The sequence below is a fragment of the Nannobrachium achirus genome (genome assembly GCF_963921795.1).
Source record: "Nannobrachium achirus genome assembly, chromosome: 14".
Taxonomy (NCBI): Eukaryota; Metazoa; Chordata; class Actinopteri; order Myctophiformes; family Myctophidae; genus Nannobrachium; species Nannobrachium achirus.
The window spans coordinates 35,644,104-35,664,101 of record NC_137821.1 but is presented as its reverse complement, the minus strand read 5'-3'; the positions used below and the strand labels follow the sequence as shown (position 1 = coordinate 35,664,101).

Genomic DNA, 19,998 nt, shown 5'->3' with positions numbered 1-19,998 from the left:
GTCTGTATGTATGAGCATGGAACTCCATGTACAGTATGAAGATAACTAACGTCACGGACAGAACAGCCCATACAAGGAGATATGTAATGTTTTTTTTATTTTATTTTTTATTTTTTGAACGGTGCTAACCGCTCTAAAAGAAACACGTATGGCTTTGAGTGTCCTTATGAGCACAGTATGTCCATATGAGCATGGAACTCCATGTATGGAGATAACTAACCTCACGGGCGCATGAAGTGTCCGTATGAGCACGGAACTCCATGTATAGAAATGACCAACGTGACGGACAGAAGGCCCATACAAGGAGATATGCACGTGTGTCGCGTTTGATACCATTCGAAGCCATGCGAGCACCACTCACTTCTTAGTTCTGTGATTTTTTTCTGCAAATGTTTACTCTGTTTGTAGCACTTTGAGATTTGTTTTAAATGTAAAAGTGCATTATATATTAATACCATTATTACAGACAGATAGACAGACACCTGTACGAGGGAGGGATCGTTGGGAGGGATGGTTGGGCCCCAGATCTGTGCGCTGGGGGGAGGGGGAGGAGGGATGCCCCCAGAGGCTCCTGGGAACCCGGAAATGGAGGCCAGCGGCTCAGCGGACAGGATGGTGATCTCCGGTCGCCTGGCAACGCATAGGGAAAACAGGAAGTCACCACACATCATCGTGACAAAAATGTAGAGAAAAGTAGAAGAGGAGAGGACAGACAAAACACATCCAGCTGAGCTTATCCTTAGTTGCGTGCTGGTGTCTGTCACGGAAAATAGCAGATCTAAGAGCTCACAACAAGTTGCAGTGCAACACGTTGTCACCTTGTATATCTGCCATTTTCCGTGCGAGACACGATGTGCAGCCGGGGGGGAAGTAGAAGTACGTATACATTTTAAATTGTGCTTTACTTCCTGTCTCTGCCTCTTGTGTTCCTCCATAGCAGGTCTTACCTTCTGTCTCTGTCTCTTTCACCGAGAGAGGTGGACCTTGTGGAAGCTAACAGACAGAAAGAGAAAAAGACAGACAGACGGGTAGAAAGAAAGACAGACAGACAGGTGAGAGAGAAAAGTAGTATGTTATCAAGTGTTTTTACAAAAACATGAATAAGAAATAAAATGTTTGGAACTGTGATTCAACAGTTCATTATAGAGCTGTGGCTTTAAGCGTAGTGGGGTTCACAGGGGTGCCACGCACACCAGTCCTTTGAAGGTGCCGACCAACAAAAAAAGACAATCAATAAATTATATGACACCTAGCTCTGCCTCTGAGTCCAAGGAGTTTGATTCAAGCCAGGTGTGACTGCTTATATCAGGCTTCCCCTATCCTACATAAATAATTTTCAACTCTAGAAACTCTAGAAATAATAATCCGCACATTCGTCTTCATTTAGCATTTATTTCCTCACGTCTAGATTACGGCAAATTCCTAACAATCTTTTGACTTCTCAGACTCACTTGTAAGTGACAAATGAAGTCTGAAATACAAATGTGACTCTACTGCTTAAATAATTGTTACATGCATACGTATAACTGAATCCACAGAGTGGCAATCATAACTGTGGTGTGTCAAGCGGCACTGCTTGACTCGGTGACATTGCAACTACAGGGCAGCGCTCTGTGGATTTGTCTATACTCTGGCTTCAAAAAGAAAAACCTTGTCTCCAGTTAGATCTGAACGCAGCAGCCAGACTGTTAACCAAAAGCAGAGCACATGATTGTATTTATTACCTTTAAGGCACAACTCTTTTCTTTTTTTTTTTTTAATATCCATATACTGTATGAACAGCAGATGAGATCCTTGGGAAGAGCCCATCTGATCAAATTGAAGACAAAAGGCAGTCGTGCCTTTGCCACTAGGGGCCAGCCTGACAACACTGGGCCAGTAAGTTAAATGTTGTCTTTTAAATCAGTTTTAAATCACTTCTCAAAACACACTTTTACAGACCTGCTTTTACTACCAGTTTAGTCTGTTATCGTGTTCTTATCTTTTTATGCTTTTTTTAATTACATTTCTGAACACCATTTTTGTGTTGTTTCTTATCTTTGATGCTGTGTGAACTGTGAAGCGCTTTGTAATATAACCATTTTAAAAAGCGCTAATACACCACACAGTTTATGATGCTATGACAGAAGAAGGTGTTGTGTAAAAGCGAGGGATGAATACTCACTCCTCTTGATGACAGCTCTGATGGAGGACAGCGGACCGTGGCTGGAGAGGGACGGGGAAAAAGGGAAAAGATTAGTCACGACTTCTTCACCTCCGTCATCTCCTCTCTCTCTCCGTCTCTTCTTCCATAGAGGCACAGTTCGGTTGAAAGCCACAGTCAACACAGTGACAAATATAGAACTGAATGAAAGTTTATTATTCAAACATAGCAATCTGTCTTGGAACTCTTAGGTCTTAAACATTTGACACTGACAATGAATGGTTTTAAATGAGATTATCTGACAAAGTGTTAACTTTATGATGCAGTTGTTCATCGGACCTCATCTAATCCACACATGGCTGAGGTTGAAGCTGTGACCTTTCCATCACAGCAGGATCGGAGTGAGTCACATGGTCACATAAACTGAGACATGAGGTCATGTGAACGATCAAGTTGAAACGCATGCATTATGGCCCATGTTTGACATACTCAAACAATTACAATCATTTTAAAAGTTAGCCCACTCTTTAGTTCTTGTTGGGGGTATTTGTCAGAGAGTACAATTGCACATTATGTGAAATTTGTCCTTAGTATTGAACCCTCACACAAATATTAGGCGCAGTGGAGAAGTGGCATTAATGCTGGGGGAGCAGTTAGGGGTTCGAACAGAAACATGTTGAATTGTTTCAACTTGAGAACAGGTCGGCTCTCAGCGTTAACCACTTAAACCCCATATGGTTGAGCGGAGTCCCTCAGGGCTCTATACTAGTGAATCTTCTGTTATTGGAAAATAGCAGATCGATAACGCGTTGTGAGCTGGTAGATCTGCTATTTTCAGTGAAAGCTTTCCACCACAATACGGATGCTGGGGTTTAAGTGGTTAAAACCTCACATGGATGTCCTCACATGAACCTTGACATTTGTAATCCAACTAAAAGTTGCTCTCATCACTAGAACCTGACCCATTGCAGGTTTTTGGGTACGACGCCAATCCTGATTTTGGAGAGAACAATTGTCTACAAGCTCGTAGTTCGGCTATTTTTGGAAAATGTTAGAAACCCTTTTGAAAAGCATCAAATATTGGTCTTGCACATGGAAAAGGGAGTGTGACTGTGACTGTGGACAGCATTATATAAATACCTAAAAGAATACCAAAGACTGACCGAAAACTAGCTGATGTTTTTAGAAAACATCATAAACACTAGAACAACAGATAGGAGTGGCTTAACACATTCCATATGTCTGAAAACCAACACACACACACACACACACACACACGCACACGCACACACACACACACACACACACACACACACACACACACACACACACACACACACACACACACACACACAAAGCAGAGCTCCATGTCCTGTCCGAGGAAACTGGAGATAGCTAGAGGGCAGATAGTAGGACAGGAAACGAGTCAACGACCTTGCTCACATCTAGCCAAAAGCAATGGAACTTCCCTTTAACACAGTGCACGCGCACACACACACACACACACACACACACACACACACACACACACACACACACACACACACACACACACACACACACACACACACACACACACACACACACACACACACACACACACACACACACACACACACACACACACACACACACACACACACACACACACACACACACACACACACGGTTGGGTTTGGCATGTTAAATTGGGTGTAACATTGGTATCCCCATGGCCAATTAGATTTTGATGTTTATATGGTTAGGTTTGGGTTTGGGAATTATTCAAATGCAGTTGGACTGGTGCTGGATCACACAGGCAACACAGGACAGAGGAAAAAGAACGGTGTGCAGATCTTTTTTCCTCTCTCCATGTTTGGGAAATATGGAATGGATGTTAGTCAACGCAAAGTCCCCCAAAAGTCTGCAAAACTGCTGTGTGTGCAATGTGCATGCCTGTGTGACATTGTCACCAATGTCTTTTCCACCCATTGTTTTAAAACAGTTACACATCCCTGCTTTGCTCATAATCTCAGACAAACTGACCCCAAGTAGAGGATTTTCTAGTGTTGCTCAAGAGCACAGCGGTTTGTCTGTCTGTTTACACTTACAAAGTTCTAACTATGACCAGACAAACATGACTCACCCCTCACACACACACATACACACACTTTTGTTACTAGACTTAAAAGGACATCAACGTGACAGCATTGAAAATAGCTTAAGAGTAGCAGAGAAAATACCAGATCTATAAGCTCACAACGTTGGCAGCTTGTAGATCAGCCATTATTTTGTGCATGACATCGCTGCACAATTAAGAATAAAACAGGGAAAACTAAACCTAAATCTTTATTTTATTTTTTTACATAAAACACACATTTGTTTCTTCACAATGTCTATTAGGACCTCACTAGTATAGTAATACAAGCACACGTGCGCGGCTGCGCGCGCACACACTCTGTGGGTTTATTAGTCATGTTTATAGTTTCTGTGTCTCTTCTATGTCTCCACTTGTGTCTTTGACTCTCCTATTTCTCTGTCTTTCTCTCTCTCGCTCTCTCTCTCTGTCTCCAAAACTCTTTCCTTCTCTGGCGTGTTGCTACGGCAACCGGCCAGCACTGCGAATACTTTCAGGAGTGTGTCAGTGAGGGAAGAAGAAGTCCCGGCAACAAGCTGACCTCAGCACTGCACCGGGACACCACCAAAAAATAGTACCACACCTTTACTGAGAGAGGGAGATACAGAGAGAGAGTGAGGGAGAGAGAGATACTGTACAGAGAGAGAGCGAGGGAGAGAGAGAGAGAGAGAGATACAGAGAGAGAGAGGGAGAGAGAGATGCAGAGAGAGGGAGAGAGGGTGAGAGAGAGAGAGATACACAGAGAGAGAGCGAGAGAGAGATATTACATTCCTTTGGCAATGTAAACGTATGCTTTCTTATGCCAATCAAATTCCATTGGATTGGGTCTTCATTGCCCAAGTATTACAGTATTACAGTATATCTAACATGTAACTCGCCAACAGCTTAGATTTTCCTCAGACACACGCAAACACACACCTTCTTAAATCAAAACAATCTATTAAAATTCTCAAAAAACATAAACTAATAGCTCCACCAACAGAATGACCATCAAACCTCACCAGGCAAATCAAATGCACCTTTGCCAAAGTAGACTGAAGGCACCGCCATCAAATCAAACACACCTCCCTCCCTGGTCACTAAAACCACACCACACAAATCAAACGCACCCTCTCCTGTATGGGTCTGTGACCACACAAGCTAACTCCGCCCACAGAAGGTGCCCACACAGGGCAAATGAAGCAGCTGGGGGTGAGGGTCTGTGTGGAGAAAGGGTGGAGGGGGGGTGATGAAGAGAATGAGAGGAAGAGCACGATGTGTCTTACCTGTATCGATGCTCCGGTTTATGTCTGTCTGGACGACCTACAGACAGACAGACAAGACACCATTAAGTAATCTCATCTGAATGTTTTTCAAAGTAATCTCATCTGAATGTTTTTCACAACTTCACAGTAACCACTTGAAACCCAGCATCCATATTCTGGTAGGGGGGGACATTAGCCCTAAAATAGCCGATCTACAAGCTCACAACGTTTCGCGTTGTGTGCTTGTAGATTAGCAGTTTTTGGGATGAAGAGATTTGGTGTACAGTACACAGAAAAGAAAGAGGTGGTCCCAGTACAGTCAACTCAGGTCCAGTTGAACTACAGTATGTCTACAGAGTTTAAGTGGTTAATCTGAAGATCCCGGATCAGATCATACATCATACATATCTCCATACAAAGACAACGAGAGAGAGAGAGAGCATAACAAAGAACAGGAGCAGCTTTAAGTAGAGTGCTGAGTTAGTAGTTGTGTAGTAGTGTGTGTGTGTGTGTGTGTGTGTGTGTGTGTGTGTGTGTGTGTGTGTGTGTGTGTGTGTGTGTGTGTGTTCGTTCTTACCTTCAGTCAAAACTCCACACACCCAACATTCAACGTGAGCATTTTACTTCGCCTCTGTCACTTTTCTCTCTTTTCCCCTCTGTCTCTCGCTCCCTCTCTGTCTGTCTGTCTGTCTGTCTGTCTCTCTCTCTCCTTCCTGAACTGCTTCAAACTATTTCCATTCTCTTTCCTCACGAACGCCAACTGGACAGCTCTCCTACATTTTGCCTGGCTGCGATTGGTCGCTTGGGATGAGGTCATCCAGGAAGTGACCTTCTGATTGGTCGGTGTAGAGTTCTGCTGCAGTCATCAACATGTTTTTTTTTACTACATCCAGATGTTTCTCCAGCTGGCATCACACACACACACTAAAGTTTTACCTTCCCCCTCCCCACAGTCACACACGCACACATACAGTATACCAACATGCACACAGGGGGCATGTAGACTCAGGTACCACATAACATACACACACACTAAGGCACGCACGCATGCACAGTTATATTTGTGATATCAAAGTTTTAGGAACAACACATTTGTATTGCTGTTGCAATTTATAGGCCAGGTACAGGACTACAACCAGTAAAACTCCCTAATCGGGAGATAAGTTACCGCCAGGTCGCATACACAAACTTTAGAAGGCAATCGTAGCCAATCAGGATTCAGGAGGGAATATGGGAAATGGGACAGATCCATGTTGAATTGTTGATGACATGACTTTAGAGATACTGTGTACCGCTTTGCGTGATTTTAGGGCAAAATCTGTAGGAGCAGTGTCCAAAAATGTGTTTTGCAAAAATCAGCCTCATAGTGGCGCTAGAAGAGGGCCATGTGAGAAATCAGGGCCGGAGGTTGTGAGTTGCCATCCAAGGAGCAAAGTTTGGCATGGATAGGGGCAACGGTGCCGGAGATAAGAATAGGGCCAAAAGTGTGACGTGTCGTGGCGGACAGACGGACTGACAGAGGGACAGCCGGTGGATCTTTTCATAGAAACTTGTGACCTGACGGTCGCAATAACATACCTGACCTGGTGGAGACCTGTGCTCGGAAGAGCACTGCTTCTAGTTATCCCTAAAGCTAAAACCTAAATTGGCAAATTAATTTCACTTCTTTTAGTATTTATAAGATGTGACAATAAATTCCTTCCTGCCATCAGAACAAGATGGGCAGATAGAGCAGTGGAGTGTTGACTGCTTGAACCCCAGCGCGCCCTATTCTGAAGGGAAAATTAGATTATATTGTCGATCGGATATTTCTTGTGAAGAGGTTGTGTGTAGAAGGATACAAGAGCAGACCAAACAAGTACAGCGCCAACGCAGGTCAGTTTCACAAAGTATATCCACAGGTTTCCAACGCCCCGCCCCCCCATAGTGCATTGCGCAGACGTTGTACCGAGCTTCCGGCGCCGCAGCCGAGTTGATTTACAAGCTCACAACGGGCTGCATCTGCGACGCGACGTGAGCTTGTATGTCTGCTGTTAAACCGGAAGTGTGGTCCAAATAATCTCCAGTCGCCTCCAGCAAACTCCCGCGGAAAGAGGTGGATAGACTATAGGGGGTTTAAGAAGTTAAAGAGAACATGTTTGGACATGCCTTCAAGCAGTTGGCGTGAGAACAAAGGGGGGTTTGGTTGGTCAAGAGGCTTGAATTACAGTAGAGAAGCTTTAGTGCAATTTATGTTCAGACTGGCAGGCCAAATATCAATTTTGGCCAACAGAGATTGGAATCAGATGTGTCAAGTCTGAACAGCATAGGAAACAACATTTGTCTAGGTGCTACTGAAGGGGGGTGCACTGCACATTAGGCTTGGGGGGTATTGTTTTTTTTTTTAAATACCGGTATTACATTTGAGATTTCGCTATGTTATGTTATTTGATCAACATCTGGACTGAGGAGACTGTGGTGTGCACGCATGAGCTGGCACGTGTCTCCTTAAATGAAGGAGTACATGTCATATGTACAGGTTCTCCATTAGGAAAATTATAGTTGTTTTCAAATAGACTCAAACAATTATTGCATACATACAGTTAACAGTGCTTGAAAAAAAGAATACAATCCACATACACATATTATATGGAGATCAACATGCACTTATGTCAGAGAAAATAAACCAAATGCACATCTATGGAGAGAACCTGATTTTCAACATGCACTGATGTCATACACAACAGAAGGGGCTCCAGGGGTCCCATGGATCGGCAGTGCGACATACTGTAGGTGACCCGAACCGAACTCTAGAAGTGAGGGCAGCTTGCAGCCCAAACCTCTAAGAACTCAGTCTAATATTTACTTCAGAACTCTTTATAATATACTACAGGACAAAATCAAAGAACAAGATTTTCCGGCAGAATTTACTCTATTGTCAACAAAAGTGCTCTCTCAAGACTCTTGCCGGAGCCATCATTCAGTGCCACTTTTGAAAATGCTAGCACCTTTTGGTTTTCCAAAACTAAGCTTCAGACCTCTCAAAACAAACTGATTCGAGTCAACTACTTCTCTGCCTAAAGCCCATGACAAAGTGAATGACGCCCTACTAGAGGTCAGTGACAATTACCTGGTACCACCCATCTATAGAACAAACATGGGAAATGTTTATTTCTACTACTACTCCTCCTCCTCTGCCCCTAGGGGTGCACTGGTTGCTTCACATGACACCACAGCGTTCCCACAGGTTTTATTCTGACGTGCAGCAGGTACGGATTTGGACGAGCGTGCACGCCAGAACGCACCCTCCCTCGATTCATGAGCCAAGTACTTTGCATAACAGGTTTACAAGTGAGGGTGCAAATGCATCCTCACTCCTTACATAATGTTAAGCAACACAACGTTTTGGCTTCAGTAGCCGCTGCTGCCAGCATCCTATCTGCACGCAACAATGCTTCAGCCACCGTCGAAGAAGAGAAAGATAAAAGAAAGTTTAAAGCAAACTTTTAGTTTCAGTTCCTATAATTGAAGGTATTCCTTAGAACAGGGGTTTTCAAAGTGGGTTACAGGGCACCCTGGGTTGCGGCGGCGGCAGTCCAGGGGTGCCACGAGATCATTTGATAATATTTGGAATTTATTTGGACAATTGAAAAAATATTTAGTATAATTTTAAACTTGAAGTACAAAGTTATTTTCGGTCAGTTCTAACCAAAATGGCTATTATCTCAACGTTTTCCTCGCAGCATAATCACTAAAATATCATCACTGTCAGGCAGAAACCTTGTATCTCCAAGTTTCAAATGTGTACGTCTTTTGGTAAAGCAAAGCCCTGCTTCATCATACAAGACCGTCGCACAAAACTAGTGAAAACAGCCGATCTACAAGCACACAATGCCTCGCGAAGCAAACGAACAGTTTTGGTTTCCACCTGACAACGACGATATGCTATAAATATAAGGTGCTGGGAGTGAAAATTATAATGTAGGGGTGCCTCGGATTAAAAAATTATTTATGGGGTGCCCTGAGACAAAAAAGTTTGGGAACCCCTGTCTTTGAAGATTTACGAACACTAAAACTAAGCTAAAGTAAGCGTAGTTCCGTATATATTAAGGTAAAATTACATTTGCACAATATATGGGAACCACTGATCAGTGCTTGTGCAGCAGCCATTTCTGCAAGGATCTGTCTATGACACCTGTCCATGTGACGTGGTTCTGAGAATCCTTCAACTACTTCAATCCACTGGACTATGAAAAGTACATGGCCTTGTCTGTTCCCAACAGACAAGGCTGACGTGGCCTTGTCTGTTCCTAAGAGATGGAACATAATATTTAACCACATGCTCACTATGACATTCCACTATTAGGGTCATGTCATAAGTGAACACCACCAGTGTGTGTCACAATGTGACACTCTGTTAGCTTGACGGTCGCAAGTTACTATGAAAAACTCCACCGTCTGTGTCCGGTCACGTCACGTCAGTCTGTCCGTCACGTCATATCACACTTTTGTCCCTACTATTATCTCTGCCACCGTTGGCCCTATCAATGCCAAACTTTGCACACACACTCCTTGGATGGCAAATCACAACCTTCGCCCCTGATTTCTCACATGTCCCTCTTCTAGCGCCGCCATCAGGCCAATTTTTGCAACACTGCTCCTACAGATTTTGGCCTAAAATCACGCAAAGCGGTACACAGTATCTCTAAAGTCATGTCATCAACATGGATCTGTCCCATTTCCCATATTCCCTCCTGATTGGCTACGACTGCCTTCTAAAGTTTGTGTATGCGACGTGGTGGTCACCGATACTGGTAGATTTGATATTTTAGCTATGTGTGGTACAACAAAGTAGGCCTTAGTGGTTAATTACTAATAGTTACCCTCTCAAAAATGAGATGATACTGTGCATCTTAAGGGGTTATCCTTTCAATAAAAGGTAATAATAATAATATAAGAATGTGAGTTATTACTGTACATACATTTTCTAACCTGAATTATGCATCGCATTTGCAGCTCATTTGGAAGCAAGTTGCAGCAGCAATGTTCCAACAAGTGACAAAAAGCCATCCCAGAATAGAGGTAGCAGCCAAGTGAACCAACAGTATCAGTGCTTCTATTCACACACAAGACATTTGCATTTAGGTCAGACACTGATGTTGAGAGTGGATTAAACCAATTAATTCCAGAGATGTTTGATAGTAAAGTAACTAAATAATAAGTTTACTTAAGTACTGTACTTAAATACACTTTTGAGGTATTTGTACTTCATTTGAGTATATACAATTTCCAATACTTTTACTTCTACTCCACATCTACTCTACATAACATCTCAGAGGCAAATATTGTACTTTTACTCCACAACAATTATAAATGGTAAATGGTGCATTTATATAGCGCTTTTAGCCAAGGCGCTTTACATAGATTGTGCATTACATTCACCCATTCACGCACACATTCATACACCTGTGGCGGAGGAAACCAAGCAAGGCACCAACCTACTCACCGGGAGCAATTAGGGATTCAGAGTCTTGCCCAAGGACTCTTCGACATTAACTCAGGGGGAGCCCGGATTCGAACTGGGAACCCTTCGGGAACCCCTGAGCTATGCTGCCCCGTATTCGAAAGCTTTAGTTACTAGTTACTTTGCAGATTGATTATTATTACAAAACATACCTTAACCTAACCTGATTTCAGACTCAGCTGAAGCAGTCCGGTCAGAGATTGGGTGGGTCTACTATGGGCTGGAGCCAGGCTAACCTTAACCACTTCAGCCATATACATTTCGGCCATTTGAAAATAGCCAATCTACAAGCTCACAATGCAACTGCGTCGCAGCAAAAGATTCTTATACATTTGAAAACTTGAAATGGGACATTATGCATAATGAGTACTTTTACTTTTGGTACTTTAAGTTGATGCCAATACTTTTTTTTTCCTCAAGTACATTTTGAATTCCAGACTTTTACTTGTAAGAGAGTATTTCGACATTGCAGTATTGATACTTTAACTTAAGTAAAAAATGTGGGCACTTGTTTCCAGGGTGTCTGGCCCTGTTACAGATGTTGTCCAAAAATCATGCAGATCGGTACACAGTATCTCTGTAGCCATTAAACGAAACGGGTATTTCTTACATTGATGCTCCTACATATTATCATGTAAGCACCAGTTAAAGTTACTTTCCATCCCTCATATACTGTGTGCACAGTGCACATCCCACACACTGCACATCATTTCAGAGCTCATATCTTTGAACGGGTAAGGGCTAGTTTACTTAAGCCAGCAGAGTGCGCAAGTACTGCGTTCTGTGTTTCTGTCACGTATCTGTCACATATCTGTTTGTGTTTACGCCCGTAGCCAATCAAGGACCAGTATTCCTGGTGACGTCAACATCAACAGCCAATGAGGGACCAGCATTCTTGAGACGTCGCCATCAACAAGTGCGACCTGATATAAATAACAAGGCGTGCTGGCGCACAAGTGCAAGTTGGCACCTCGACAGAGTGCTGTGCTTATTTCATCATTGTGTTTTTAGACAGCAAACCACAGGTCACGCTGTGGATGACAGAGCAGACCCCGAGGGCTTTAGGAAAAGAAAGGACCAAACATTTTCAGGGGAGCTTAGGTTAAAAACAGGGGGGCTGTAAAGTTACTCCACTAATGGGTCCAAAATCAATGCTCTGTTCTGTCAAAATCTATACACTGTCAGTACACACACACACACACACACACACACACACACACACACACACACACACACACACACACACACACACACACACACACACACACACACACACACACACACACACACACACACACACACACACACACACACACACACACACACAAATAGAGCAGTGCGAGACAGAGGGAAAGATAATGGTACAAAGGACAGACTGGGAGGGGTGAGGCAGTATGAAAGAGAAACAGACAGAGAGGGAAAACAAATAGAGGATAGAGAGAGACTGAGACTCACAAAGCGAGAGAGAGAGAGAGAGAGAGAGAGAGAGAGAGAGAGTTAAAATAATGGGTCTTAGTCTTGGCACTACCATGTACCATTACTGTCACCCTGGAATGTGTGTGTACGGTATATACTGTCTGTGTGTGTGTGTGTGTGTGTGTGTGTGTGTGTGTGTGTGTGTGTGTGTGTGTGTGTGTGTGTGTGTGTGTGTGTGTGTGTGTGTGTGTGTTGGGGGGTCAAGCAGGTGCACCCGCCACAACACGTGAGCAAATACACACTCTCCCTGAGGGTCCCTCCCTGATATAATAAAAAACAGCTGATGAAAAAATGTCAAGTGTTTCGAAGTATGTGTGTGCATGTTTAACACTTAAAAACACATCCAGGGAACAACAGGCCAGATTTATCAACGTTCTTCACTTGCTATTTGAACGACAATATTCTGTAAAGAAATAAAAATATAACAAAAATAAAATCACACCACAAAGAGTTGCTGTGAGCTTGGTAGATCAGCTATTTTCTGCAAAGGGAAGTGGTGTAGAGTGGGGAAAAGGAGCGGACCTAGCATCGAGGGACACCTGGCAACTAGTATATAGACATCAAGTTGTAGATGTATTATTGTCAATGTACAATAATTTGTACCTTTCTAAAGTTTTTATTAATGGGTTTTATTATTGTTTGGGTCCAATGTTTTATACAATTGTGATATTAATACTACTTTAGATATTAAAGGAGTAGTTCACCCCCAAAATGACTTTTTTTCTATTGATTAGTCACGCCATGGAGAGTAGAGTTCAATAATATTTTTTGTTTTTTGTCGCATTCCTAAGACAAAAATGTGATAACAATAAATTTACCCCCATTCATTCCGGATGGTGACCCGTTTCAAAACGGGTCACCATCCGGAATCAATGGGGGTAAATTTACTCGAATCAAATTTTTGTCTTAGGAATGCGACTAAAACCAAAAAATATTATTGAACTCTACTCTCCATGGCGTGACTAATCAATAGAAAAAAAGTCATTTTGGGGGTGAACTACTCCTTTAACTTAAACACTCTTGCTTCCCTTCTTTGGTGAACATTCATCAGCAGAAATAGTAGATCTACAAGCTTGCAATGTGACTATTTTTGGCAAAGAGATTTGGTGTGGAGGGAATGAGTCTAGTATAGAGCCCTGTGGGACTCTGATAGGTATTTTGCTGTGGTCTATAGCATCCTTTATCAATTCATATTGATTGGTATATATGAATTATGATACATAATTATATGATTCATTTATCATGTTATATTATGTGAACTACTGAACTTACAGTATAGGAGACCATGTTTTGGTGGTAGCCTAAGGTAAGTTCAGGTTAGTGGAAAGTTACTAGGACCTTACGTGTCTCTAGATAGATAGATAGATAGATACCTTTATTATCCCAAGAGGGAAAATGTGTTGCCCAGAGGCAGCACAGCAGTATAAGGTTACTTACAAAGTTACAGAGAAGTATGAAAAAGATAAAAAGAAAGAACAGAGTACAGAGTACAGTAAGAGCAAGGTACAACAGGAAAGGGAACGAATAATATATATACATAAAGTGTCCAAAAGAAAAAGCACGACTATCTCTGTCTTCTTGTTATGATAATGGCAACGAATCAATGAGTCCCACGAGCTAACTGTCATAATCTGTATTCCTTATATACTGTATGTTAACTTCCATCTTGAGAGGAGAGAATTAGCAAGCTGCCACTAGGATGGTATGCTCACTGTTTGTCTCTTTGTCTGACTCTCTTCAATAAAGCAATGTATTGATTGTCCTTTGGCTCGTCTCTGTCTTATTTTGGTTATGGATTTATCCATATCCATATTTATTTAAGTTATTATTTAAGTTTATTCCAACAGACTCCAGTCAATGAAATATATAGTATGTGGTTTAGCTTCAGTAATAGATAGAATGACAGATATTGAGTTCACAGAAATTAAGCTAATAGACAGACATTCATTTGATTTGCAAAAAGTCAGATATTATTAGGTGGATATTATAGATAATTCTTTAGACCAGTGGTTCTAAAAGTGGGGTTAGGGTTCAAATTGGACACTTACAGGTCTGTTCTCTTAAAAAGAAAACGTGTATTAAAAGATCTGACAACCACTGATTGAGACTGCAGTCTGTGAATAATTATGCTAATAACTGCCCCATTAATCAATAACAGACAACGTCAGGTGCATAGGCCTACATCTCAGTAGCCTACTTTGAGGAAGGCAGAGAGTAAATAGAAATACATTATTACCTTTAAATCATATTATCCTAGTCCAGCCAACAACGTAAAAGCAGGTTTTTCTTACAATAACACTTCATTATTAATAATAATAGTAAGAGTTTCACCTCCAGTGGAGTTGGGTCGGGGTTGTCTCCTGACCACTTGGTCCATCCGAGCGTCTCTCAGGTTCTCCTCCTCGTCCTCTGTCCTCGCCTCGGCCATGTCGCTCTCCCTCTTCTTTCTCTCACTTTATCTATCTTTCTATCTATCTCTCTATCTGTCTCTCAGTCTGTCCTGCTCCTCCGTTCCTTCCGTATCCCTCCGTCTCCAGTCGGCTAAAATGGAGTTGAGAAAGAAAAGTGACAATAATAACATTCAGCCCTCCTGCGCTCCTCCTCACTACAGCGGCGCAAACATTCTCATGTTCTGATAAAATTCCACGCCGAGTCCGTCCGTGTCCAGACTGAGAGAGTCGTTCTGTGAGTTTCTGAAGAGGTGTCTGCGTTTAAAGTAAAGTTTGTGTCTGTTGTTGTTCTTCTCTTTTGGCTTCTTTCCTCAGTGTTCTTGACTGTGTTTGTTTGTGCCGACCAGGGAACGACTGCACTGCACGCTGCCCTCTGACGTCACTGCGGAGAACAGAGGGGAGGAGAGAAGGAGACAGAAGAGGGAAGGAGGGAAAACAATAACTTAGGCCTACTATAACACACTAATAACTAAGTAAGAGGCCTCGCACACTGGGCCGAGCCTGCATAAAGAACGAAATAAATGTAACATTCAGTGTGAATAGAAGAGAGAGAGAGAGAGAGAGAGAGAGAGAGAGAGAGAGAGAGAGAGAGAGAGAGAGAGGGAGAGAGAGGGGGGAGATAAAGAGCTGAGTGGAAGAGAGGTACTATGTCAGTGGTTGTCAAACTTTCAGATTTCAAGGTCTCTCCATAACTCTGACAGTGTACAAATGGAACCAAATTAACCTTAACGGGTTCATTTGGTTCCATTTGTAGCCTACACTGTCAGAGTTACAGACTTATATGGGTCAATTTAGAATTCCCCAAAGGGGTGCAGTTCTCCATTCCGAAACACCCGGCCACAGAGTCAATGGAATCCACCTTGAGAACCACTGCACTGTCATACTGTAAACAGGTGTGTGGCTGTGTGTGGGTAGGTAGGACTGGTGCTCAACAGCAGTTGCACACTTGCACGCACGCACACACACACACACACACACACACACACACACACACACACACACACACACACACACGCGGTCGCGCGCGCGCACACACACACACACACACACACACACACACACACACACACACACACACACACACACACACACACACACCCACCCACACACACACTCTGTTTGACTGAAAACCATTATTCAGCAGACGCAGAGCTAAAATTAGGACACAGCTCTATGATAACAACCTCTTCTCCTGGGCTAAATGCCACAGTTGTGTTACCACAGATTCATAATAGAATTTTAGAATGTCATAAAGTTACATTATGATTGATAGCCTATTGCAATGAGCTATTTTTCATAGGCTATATATCTTATATTTACAATTGAGTAAGAGCCGCATCCCACTTCCAAGCCCATTCACGCCCACTTTGCATTGACTTCAACTCAACTTCAACTCAACGGTAGGGAGAAGAACGTACTGGGTAGGGAGAAGGAACGTAAGGAATACCGCCCACAACCCTATGCCGTCCGCTCATTCGCTAGAGAGCAAGAGAGAGAGAGAGAGAGTCTCAGGTTACAAGAGGGAAGGGGGGGGGGGGGTCAGCTGCACAGGGGGGGAGAGAGAGAGAGAGAGAGAGAGAGAGAGAGAGTCTCAGGTTACAAGAGGGAAGGGGGGGGGGGGTCAGCTGCACAGGGGGAGAGAGAGAGAGAGAGAGAGGGTTCAGCTGCACAGGACACACACACACACACACACACACACACACACACACACACAAACACAAACACACACACACACACACACACACACACACACACACACACACACACACACTCAAAATACATGAAGACACAGTGCTTTTTGTGGGCAACATGGCTTGGAGCAGTTGTGCGTTTTTCCTACCTGTTTGCTGACAGATTATATTCCATTGGCCATTATAATATGGAACAAAATAATCCTTTAGGGGTCCATTTGGTTCCAGAATAAATCCCAGGTAAAAAACTAAAAAGATCCATATAAATCCTTCTCTGCCATTATAACTGTAATAGGCTGACAGTTTGAGAGAGCATATATGATCACGTGGCACACGGAGTATAACCGGAAGTGTGTCCGGCGGTCACATATGTCCGACCGGAAACGTGCGCTGCGGCACAATAGTTCCGCCACAATAGTTTCCCCCCCCCCCCCCCCATTTTATTTTTTTTTTAGTTTTTTTTTTTCTTTTTTAACTAGATGTCAGCGGCCCGAAGGGCCGCGACCCTCTAGTGTAAAACAACTTTGCTCTCTCTCTCACACACACACACACACACACACACACACACACACACACACACACTAGGGACACACTAGCGGTCAATTGCAAGCTGATCCAGGCAGGCACTGTTATTATGCAGGTCAGGAGAAAGAGAGACGAGTTTGAGTAGAATGAATGAATCAGCTGACTCGCCACATTTCACTCAGTTTGTTTTTAATTTTCCAGTTTGAATGCAGCTCTTTTCTCATTCTACAAACCAGGGTGGAGGTTCTTTTCTTTTCTTCATCACTTCTATAAATGTCCCTGTTCCCAACAATCAAAAGTTTCATATCAACACACATTATACAACACAGCCTCTTTAGCATCACATCTGCAAACATATCATCATCGTGTCGGACAGAAACCTTGCATCTTCATCTTTCAACTTTTAATGTTTTTACATAAATGTACACTTCTACCCTCCTTTGTCATATGACACTGTCGTGCACAGATCTAGTATAGCTCATACCACTTTGCTAGTCAACACGTTTGTCAACCTTGAATATGACATGGCCAAAATAGGGAGGCCAGGATGAAAATATTTAAGTTTGTCTGTGGGTTTTATAATAACTATTTAACCAATGAAAAGTTGGTAAAATAGTTAATCTGAGCTTGTGACAAAATGATAACTACATTGGATCCATTGGAAGCAGATTCAATTTTCCACTTTCTGAAAAGTTATGTTTTTTAGTTTGTTGCAAAAACAAGGTTTCCATCTGACAGAGACAATATACTGTATAGATGTTGTCTACATCATGTCTGCTGTGTTCACTACATTATTTCACTTCTCTGTTGGACTTGTTTCCTCACAAGTATCTAAAAAAGAAATCACTCAGAACTCTATGATTTATATCCTCCTTAAATCTACCATGAATATTTCTAAATGATAAATTATTAACCTCTGTAGCAACAATACTTTTGGTGAGACAAGAAGTAGTTTGATAGTGATATATTTACTTCCTGTTGAAAACATGGCCAGCTGTGGAACCAAAAGTTACAATGCACATTTTTGAGCAGTGCTAACCGCTCCTATGTTTGACTTTGTGTTTAAGTGTAAAGGTCTTTACACACTGGGGGGCTTGACATATAAACGATCAGAAAAGGTGTTGGCGAATATTTCACACCAAACTATTCATATTATTCTGTAGTTAATGACTCATTCAAAAACATTTGCATCGATTTGTGCATGCATTTGTCACTGCATGGCGCTCTGTGTGGAAGTACTCTTGACACCCAAAAGAGCGAATTAATTGCATAAAAAAACAATACAGATGTGTAAGGAACATCCCAGATGTGTGATGCTGGTGGCACATGATGCTGATACCCATCTTGTTGACCCACACAACGTAATTCAGAGAAAAAAACTTTTATCATTTTGAAATAATGTGTACTGTCTATTCATATTTAGGGCGATGGAATTGTCAGAAATAGACTTTTAAATAGAGTTTAATAGATACTTTCAAGGAAATACAGCCCAGCTTGGTTCAGAAACCTATTTTGTCTACTGTACAGTAAGAATTACTTCCTGTCTAAAATGACTTGTGATGGGAAAATGGTCACACACGCACGCACACGCACACCCTAGTATAAACTCATCCTGGGTTCAATTACCTTTTGAAATGAATTCAGTTACTTTTTAATCAACTAAGCCCGTCTCACAGTGGAACCTCCAGTCGTTCAAACGTATAAACAGTGATGTCACAGTGTCCTGTACAGGATGATGTCATTAGAGAAGGGTCTGATATCGCCCCGCCCCCCACACACACACCCAAGCCAGTCTTTCAACTGCAATATCAAACTGCTGCATGTGTTTTAGAAAAGTGGGTGGAGGTGGAGTCAGTAATAGAGGAGGCATCGATCATACCTTTTAAAGATATAGGGTACACGGTCACAGATTTGCGTCAACACATGCGACACACACAGATACGTGGTCAGACCCATCACATGTTGTCATGCAGGTTGTGAGCAGTGCCAGTTCATGTTGGAGTCTTGGCTGACGGATAGAAAACGACAAGTAGGGTCGAACGCCTGGTCAAAGTTCACCACGATTGAACTCCACGCCTCAGACAAATGAGCAACAGGAAACTCCACTCCTTTGCTTCCATAGTAGAAGTGAACGGGATTCTGAAGGCTTCTAAGCCCATTTGCTCTTTAGAGTAACTGAAGCAAATTCACAGATAATTGATGCACGTATTCTGTCCTAGACTGACAAACAGCAGTAACGGTCATGATGATCAGTTTTCATTTCAATCTAAATGTAACTCCATGAATGCTACTAACAGACTCAAAACCTTTGGAGATAAAGTTTGGATTTTTTTGGGTTATTTGGGTTATTTTTTAACTGCTGCTTGTTGTGAGATAAACGGATGGAACCACTTTGTAACATGACATCAACAGAAGGCTGCTGTTGGTTTGGTATTTAAAGCAAAAAAGTATTAAGACTACTGGGTTCATTAGCAGGCATAGCAGGTCATAGACAGAGCCATACACAGACACAGTTCACTTGGAAGCAGGCAGGCTTCGTGACACGTTACAGTAGCTTAAAAAGCGGTCCTTGACTGCAAGCGATACGTCATGCATTGGGAGTATAGAAGGCTATACTTAAGGGATTAAACTGGCAGTAAAGATGGAGGCGTTTTAAGGGTGTTGAGATTTTCGACCGCGAGACAGTCAACCAATTCTCACTGGTGTGATTGAATCCAACCTCCATTTAAACTCCAATAGGCTCTGCATAACTGTAGTCCTTGGTTTCCAGAAGGTGGCATACCGTTAGCTATTATTTCCTGCTCCAATTCATTTTCCCATAGCTTCTTTTTGTGGGCTTTTATGCCTTTA

General features: G+C 42.5%; 1 protein-coding gene across 1 annotated transcript in view; it reads right to left on the bottom strand.

The window, feature by feature from the left end:
• Nucleotides 1-15,197, bottom strand: part of LOC308298203 (uncharacterized protein) — a 40,303-nt gene extending 25,106 nt beyond the window's left edge. The window contains exons 1-5 of the mRNA XM_080741758.1: nt 14,814-15,197; nt 5,525-5,561; nt 2,165-2,205; nt 948-993; nt 483-630 (exon numbers count right to left, since the gene is read on the bottom strand). Of these exons, the coding sequence (XP_080597884.1) occupies nt 483-630; nt 948-993; nt 2,165-2,205; nt 5,525-5,561; nt 14,814-14,910 (369 nt within the window). The 5' untranslated portion in view covers nt 14,911-15,197. The remainder of the gene's footprint in view (nt 1-482; nt 631-947; nt 994-2,164; nt 2,206-5,524; nt 5,562-14,813) is intronic.
• Between the last annotated feature and the right edge of the window lie 4,801 nt (nt 15,198-19,998).